The 8,107-nt window shown below is 42.9% G+C and overlaps 1 protein-coding gene across 2 annotated transcripts in view; it reads left to right on the forward strand.

Moving 5' to 3' along the window:
- pard6gb (par-6 family cell polarity regulator gamma b) overlaps positions 1-7,013 on the forward strand; it is a 34,564-nt gene extending 27,551 nt beyond the window's left edge. Inside the window, exon 3 of one of the 2 annotated variants that reach the window (XM_088010260.1) lies at positions 5,449-7,013. In XM_088010260.1, coding sequence (XP_087866386.1) covers positions 5,449-6,521 — 1,073 coding nt within the window. In that variant the 3' untranslated portion in view covers positions 6,522-7,013. Of the gene's footprint in view, positions 1-5,445 lie in introns of both variants that reach the window. The other variant, XM_014981239.2, reaches the window with a different exon arrangement.
- The last annotated feature ends 1,094 nt before the right edge of the window (positions 7,014-8,107 follow it).

The raw sequence follows: 8,107 nt of genomic DNA on the forward strand, positions 1-8,107 counted from the left end.
AGAGCCCGTCTTCTGGTGTCAGAAGGTCTAAGCTCCAATTTTTCTTTATAAAATTCCTCTTTACGGTTTTTCTGTAGGATCTAGATGGATTTTGCAAAGCATGACAACAATAATCTCATTCTGTTATGCACGAGTCTGGAGCAGAGCTTTTATGATACTTTGCACCACTTAAGAAGTTTTGTTTTGTTTTTTTAGTGCAGTTTCCTGATCATGAACTTAGAACAGAATCATGTTAAACATAAACACAGCCAGCTGTTTGCATTTCTAAACTGGGATTGCCTCTAAATCTGTGGCTTCAACCTTCAAACTTCCCTACTTGTATCCCAAAAAAATAAGCAGCACGCTCTCCTCCTGCCTCCACCCCTTTGCACCAGATCGTACACACTCATATGGACACAAATGAACATTATTCAAACTTATAAAGCTCCTTTTTATGAATATCTCCAGTCATAAAGACAAGATACCTGGAATCTGGAATAGCATGCTTTACATTTGATTTATGTCAACTGCAACATTTTCATTTTATCTGTTAGTGTTTATATGTTTTTACGTTACTGACTGACTGAATGCACACTCACTCAAAAAGGTTTAACGTAGTTCTGATTAAAATGCTAAAGAACTCGCATGGCTATTTTGCTGAATTTTTTTTTTTCTTATAAATACAAACTGTTCTTTTAAAAAAAAAAACAAACTGTTGTCTTCAGGTTAGATAGTTTATGTCTACTGTGAGAATTTCCAAGCAGTACTGTAAAAAAGTTACTTTTATGTAGCTAAATGTAAATAATGGTAAGGAATTACCGAACAGGAGCTAATTTAAAGATCTTTTCCAGCAGAGAAACTGAGTTTGGGTGGTTCGGTTGGACGTTCGGTGACCCGTCGGTCTTTGATCAGACGCTTCACATGGGCTCGGCTCGATGCTCTCGTGTAGGCGGGAGTTCGTTTTCAGAAGGCATTACAGTGACTGCAGTGTTATCGACTGGGTCACCCTCTCGTGTGTCGCCCACATTAAGCAGAACTTGGACCTTGATGTCAGAGACTCGATGGTTAAAACCTTTCTGGCTCCTTCAACTGTTTTTATGAGATTATTTAGAGATTATTTAGGTCTACAGTCAAAAGAAGTGCTCCTTTTATTTTAAATTAGACTGGAGGAACCACTCATACACTATTAGTATAGTAATGAAGGGACGTTTTAGGTTCGTGTTGTTGGTTCCTGCTCAGACTACTAATTAACTTATTGTTCTGGACACAAAAAGGAATCATTTTCAACATCAGGTTAGTTGATGACTATTTTCTTGAAAAGAATCAAATATAAATATATCTACGTCTTTACGCAATTCTAGATGAAAGCCGACTTATCAGTTGGTTTCGTCATTTACAAATAAAGCACATCCTCTACTCATCACTGAATTCAACATTTGACGATGCATTGGTTTGTCCAGGCATCTTTTTTTTAATTTTTTTTATCCATCCTTGACCATTATCTATTCCTCCCTCCTTCCTTATCTGTTTTTTTTTTCCAGATTCTATATTCAGAGCATTTTATTGGCTCTGAATTTATGGTGAATTTTTGCATTTGAACTGAAAACGTTGGTCAAAAATCAGTGAGAACTCTGTAAATTTGAGCCTAAAGAAGCATAGAATCATTGCATAAAACGTGAAGGAATCATGACTTAATAGTAGCTCAGTGGTAGTTGGAGGACAGTGTAATTAGGGTTGTTTTCTCTGGCCGGAATAAACTGCAGCGGTTTTCAAATGATTTGTTACGTGCAGAAGGGGGGGAGAGAAATCTGCTATTTTGTAAGGACAATAGAGTTGAAAGAACCACGTCTGCTAAACTGAGAGGTCGCCTGTGGTCGTGGGTGGTGCTGTTGCAGCTTACCGTTAATGGAGCGCATGTGAAAGTTTTAGCAACAAAAATGTTACCATAATGCAAAACAGTTGATCTGAACTTGGATGTCGGCTCTTCTTCAGTGCAGCTCAACTGTGAGAGAGATTGATGGAGCCAGTCTGAGGAAAGGGTGAAAAAAAGAGATTTACTGCGTTAAAAATGTGAAGCAGAGTGTCTTGATTTTATTTTTTCTTGTTGTTGTTGTGGGTAGAGCTGGGCAGACCTGCTGTTGCGTTACTGCTACGGACTTTCCTAAAATATAGTTTCCGTAGCGTTTCTGGGGTAAATCCCAAAACACCTGCTCAGATTAACTAGACATTTCCACCAGTAGTTGTTACCCTGCACTGAGCCACTCCTCTCCCCTTTGAATTTGTAGGTTTTCATAAAACAAATTACTCCAGCATATGCCTTCTTTTTTTTTTTTTTTTTTTCTCCATTATTATTTTATTTTTGCCAAACAGCTGTAAGACGTTACCCCGCTGAAAGCAGCGTTTGAGTTGCAGACGTTGGCTCTCTCGCTGCTGGGTCGTCTATCCCACGGCGTAACCCGGGCGATGCGGCGCGCCGTTTGCTGCGGCTCGAGTTTGAGAGCGAGGTGAGGGGTGTGGACCCAGGGTGTTGCACTTAAAAGCCTATAATGAGACTCTTGCTGCAACCCCTCCCCAATATGGTTCCCATCAGTGGAAAACTTGCACTTGTGGCAGAAATTCCTGCCCTGTAGCGAGCGTCTTGTCTGGATTCAATCAGTCCAACTTCTGCCAGAACATGCACCGAAATCTGAAAATACCACTTGATGGTTTCTTTTCTTTTTGGGGGGAGGACGGGGGACGAGCGTATGATGACTTTGGTGCTATTTCTTTCAGACTTGCTGTCTTAAGATTGTGAAAACTGAACAACACTTATTTTGTTGAGCTGGAAGACCTTTTCTCCCTTTCACACCTCTGGAACCCGTTTCACATCTTTGCCACTTCACAACCCCGAGCTTCAGTGTGTTTTGTTGAGATTTGTAATTCTAGATCATAAGTACACATTGACCTAAACTATTCCCTTGTAGCTCTGGCTGTGTGTTCAGGGATGATGACCTGTTGGACAGTGAACTTCCTCCCAAGTCTCATGTGTTTTTGCGACCTTTAATACATTTTCCGTCCAGGATTTCCTTGTGTTTACTGAGCTCCATCCATCTTCCCATCACCTCTGGACAGATTCTTGTGCTTCCTCCAAAACGAAGCATCCACACAGAATGACTCTGCCACCACCTTGTTTCAAAATGTGCTCGGGATGACCTGTAAACATGCTTACTCTGATCCCTAAATGCCATGTGACAAATGTAAACTAGATTTCAGCTTAGATGCATGATCAAAGTTTGGGACATTGTCATCCAATTTCACCCTGCCTCAATTCTTTCTTTCTTTTTTTTCCTACTTTGCTCCATTTCTTGGTTTCCATGGTAATGTTCTCCAATAAGGCCTTCACATTTTTACAATTTGTGCCCTTATGCACAATTTTCTGTTTTGCAATCATCTTAAATCCCCCTGTAATACTGTAAACTTTGTGTTTGCAACATCAGAAAGCATTTCGGCAAATTGAACAGCGTTCCCCAACAGAGAGCAGCGTCTTGACTCCCAGAAGTTGCTTCTTGCATCTGACTTGCACCACAAGCACGTAACAAATCTCCCCAGATCCTCCATGCGCTTTTCCTTTTCTCCCTCCCTTTCCCCTCGCGCCCCCATCGCTAGACTTGTTCTTGCTTAGTCGACAAGTTGCAGAAGGAAGAGAAGCTGCAGGAGAAGACACTTTACAATGTGACCGAGGGGAGCCTGAGGAGCTGGCCTCCGTTTCTGTTTAAAGGCTCTAAATTAATTTCAGGGGTGCAAAGATTAGGGGAGAAAAGTACAGAAGAGGTTTCAACATGCATTACTGGAAAAAAAATAAATGAGTAAAGCTCGAAAGGGCAAATGTGACTCATAAAAGTCCAGGAGCTGATGCTCCCACTGGGAGACCTTCGCTTCCTGTCACATCCTGGTTTACTTCGTCCAGATTTCCTGCCGGTCGCAGAGAAAGATGTGAAGATCAGACAGATATCAAGTTGTTTTTTGTTTTTTTTTCACCGCAGCGTTTTTATCTTCCCCTCCAGCTTGGGGTGTCTTAATGTACTCGCAACTATAGGAATACACCAGCTTGTGGTTGACCTTCAACGCAAACTAATCTTTTTATTATTATTCCTATTTACACAAGCACATGAATATATGCTCATCAGTAGTTGCGATATGTTGAGGATATGACTCACCCTTTGAATCAGTGATCCAGTCCTCTATGAAGGCCTTCATTGTTCCACTGATTGCTCCAAAACCTCAGACCTAAAGCATCAGGCCTTAACTCAAATCACCACAACTATTTTCAATCGGTTGCCCCGTCCTGTATTCCCTCATTATCCCTGACTGATGGCTGATCTGCTCGCCTGATGGATGGCGCACGTACGCGCCGATGTGTTTGAGCACAGATATCCGGGGTGCGTGCAGCTGCTCGCTGCTTGTGGAGGGGTGGGTCGTTGCCGTCAGCAGAGGAATGCGCGGCAGCACTCAGCAGTCCTGAAACTAATATGCACACGCAACATGTTTGCTGCTTCTCGCTGACAGCAGCGTGTGGATCACATTTGAGTCTTTGTGTCGTTCCTCGCTGGCTGATCACCAGTTCGGCTTGATCTGCCAGTAAGCTGATGATTTTCAGCTGATTGTGATGGAAAATCATCTAAATCTGCTCACCGGGTGATTTCTAGCGTAAAATCGTTTACGATTTGTTTTTGGTGTCCTTAGGGCGTTTTCACACCAGACAGTCTGGCAGACTTGGTTTGATTTGGGGACTGAAATTGCAACATTTGTTACATTTGCAGCTGGTGCGGTTCACTTTGACACTGCACTGTCAAACGAGTCAAACCATTTGAGAAACCTGTTTCACCCCCTTGCCTGTGGTGGCGCTGCAGCACCACCTCAGGAAGGAAAATACATGAAAACATCCCGAAGAAGACAAGAGCGCAACTTCCTTGATCAGTTAAATAGCATTAAGGGGGGGAAAAAAAATAATTTTTGTTTTTTTAATAATACTGGGATCATTATGAGAATTTGAGGTATATATATTGGGATCCATTTTGGGTGTACTGTTTTTTTTTTTTTTGTTTTGTTTTTTTTTTTGTTTGTTTTTTTTTAGGGGGGGGTGCTGCTTATAGTCCGGTGCTGCTTATGCGTGTATGGCTACTGTTTTTTGTTGTTGTTGTTTTGTTTGTTTTTTAAATGTGGGGTGCGGCTTATAGTCCGGAAAATACGGTAATCAAGACCTAGATTTGGAAAGCAGACCAGAGTTTGTTTTTTTGGCCTGCATCAAAGTTTGATGCATTCACATCTCCCCAATTAAAACTGTCTAGAAAATCAAACTAGTGTTTGATTAAAGTTAACTAAATGTTGAATACTCTTTTAACATAGCAGTCACCTAACGTGAAGATTTATTTTTATTTGTTTCTAATTTTTCCTGTCCTTTCTTTCTTTTCTTGCGTTTGTTTGCAGAAGAGGTCGACTACACCACCTTTGGCACCAACACCTTGACTCGTAAAAAGAAGGCGGTGGTGACGCTTCGCAACAGCGACATCAACCGTAAGCGTCCCCGCGTCCCAATCGGCATGCCGCAGGACTTCCGTCCCGTCTCCTCCATCATCGACGTGGACATCCTGCCCGAGTCCCACCGCCGCGTCCGACTCTACCGCCACGGCTCGGACAAACCCCTGGGCTTCTACATCCGCGACGGGACCAGCGTTCGAGTGACTTCCCACGGCCTGGAGAAAGTTTTCGGCATCTTCATATCCCGGATGGTCCCTGGAGGCTTGGCAGAGAGCACCGGGCTGCTGGCGGTTAACGACGAGGTGCTGGAGGTGAACGGCATCGAAGTCACGGGGAAGTCTTTGGATCAGGTCACAGACATGATGATCGCAAACAGCCACAACCTGATCGTGACTGTCAAGCCGGTGAACCAGCGCAACAACGTCGTCCGCAGCAGCAGAATCTCCGGCAGCTCAGGCCAGTCGTCGGACAGCAGCGGCTCCATCGGCAACCCAAGTTTGTCGGTGGCCTCGGCGCGGGAGGCGACCTCTGTGGCGCATCACAACTACCACGACGACCTGGAAAGCGACGAAGACACGGACATCGTCATCGAGAACAGCCTCAAGCGACCGTCTCTCCGGTCCAACGCCTCGCTGGCTTCCAACGCGTCCCGAACACACCAGCAGACTCCGGCGGCTCCTCCCAGCCCTCCAACGAGGCCGCCGTCGGTGGTCTCCACCTCTTCCTTCCGGTCCCAGACCAGTCTCAACGGAGGGTCCCACCACCAGCACCACCAGCAACCACAATCCAGCATCAGCCTCAGCCACCAGCTGCACAGAGACCTGAACCTTAAACACAGCCAGCACCAGCAGTCCAAACACAGCGAGCTGCACATGCAGCCGCCTCATCACAGCAGCAATCCGGCGCTCCGGCACAGCAACGGCAGCTTGCACAAAATCCTCAGCTCTCTGAAAACGGACCCACGCCACAGTCTCGCTCTGCCCAAGGGAGGGGTGGAGGAGGATGGCACCGTCATTACCCTATAATAATTACAGATAAGGAAGCATAAACATCCCAGCTGCTCAGAGACGATACTGGAACACCCGGATACACACGAGCACAGACTGCGTCCTCTGATGTTTTGTTTTGTTTTTTATAAGGCAATAGAAAGTTTACAATAATGATACTGTGTATATCTTGTATTTTTTGCGTTTCTTATGTTCAAAAATTGTGTATGTTCTTTATAAGCGTCAGAACAAATGGCTTTTTATAGTCCACTGTAGGTTAGAGCTCTGAATGTACCTGCAGCCTGGTGTCTTTTCTTGGTGTCCATTTTTAAGACCCTCTTTCATTCTCAGTAGGGGGACCAATGTGGGGTTACTTATGGATGTGTTGTTTTTTTTTTTACAGAGTAAATCTATACTACTTATATTCCCATAATGCTGTGTAGAGTTTGTTTTTACTAGGTCTTTTATGCATCCATGATTGTGATCAAATCTTTGTATCTGTTTAAATAAATTATTCTCTCATGAAAAGCAGATGTGATGAGTCAGCTGTTTCAATTTAAGTCTCATTTTCTGCATGACAAAGTTCTGGAAATGAGATGTGCCAAGCAGAGGTTTTCCTTACAGTAGTGTGGAGGGGAATGAGTTTTTGGGTACGCTTAAAGGACAGAAATATTTATGTGATTGCAAATTGGTTAACAGTCAAATTGTTGGGGTTGTACCCCGGTCTATTTGTCATCGCTTTCAATCGATCACTATGTCCGTACATGTCCTTTTTTTCATCCACCCATTTCCTTTTTTAATCCATCTGTTCATCCACCCAGCAGTTCATCTCTACATACATCTGTCATTCATCACTCACTGCTTCAATAATCCCTTCATCTGTTTGTCCATCCATCTGAACTTTTCATCTGTTCATCCATATATTCATGCTTTGATCCATCTGCCAATTTCACCATGTGTCCTGTTCATTTGTCTGTCAATCCATCCATTTATTTTTTTTCAATCTGTCCATCTTTCTTTCATTTCTGCATCTGTTCTTCATCCATTCTTTTCCATCACTCATGCATCCATCCACATTATACATCATGATTCATTTGTTTCTATGTCCTTTCATCCATCCGTCTATCAACCTTTTGTTTTACTTTGAGCATGGAAGAGAAAATAAAAAGATAATGGAAATAACTCGGCGTACAGGCTATTTATATTTACAGCAGCCTGCAGTTCAATAATGTAGGAATAGGAAAATCTTTTAATCCTATCCAAGATCATCTGTCGGTTTGTTCATCCATACATTCATCTCTAGTCTTTTCCTGTTTCATATTCAAAGTTTGACATGCAAAAATTTCTGCCGTTTGTATTTTAATGATCTGTTCGGTTTCTCCCTCGAAATAGACGGAGAAATGACATATTTCAGTAGAAAACTGGTTATGTCTTATATTGAGATTATTGTTATTCTTCTAAAGAAATTTAGTGAAGTTAGGGATTTTTTTTAAGCTTACACCTGACAGTCATGAGTCATGATGGAAATGGATGTCTTGAGTTTCTTTTAGCGGCACTAATTGTTTTCTATAAATGCGTGACCAACAGACGATGGCACGAGAGTTATGAACTTGTTTTCTTTCAAG

Source organism: Poecilia mexicana, unplaced genomic scaffold (assembly GCF_051168715.1).
Source record: "Poecilia mexicana isolate PSO_F unplaced genomic scaffold, ASM5116871v1 scaffold_11, whole genome shotgun sequence".
Classification (NCBI taxonomy): domain Eukaryota; kingdom Metazoa; phylum Chordata; class Actinopteri; order Cyprinodontiformes; family Poeciliidae; genus Poecilia; species Poecilia mexicana.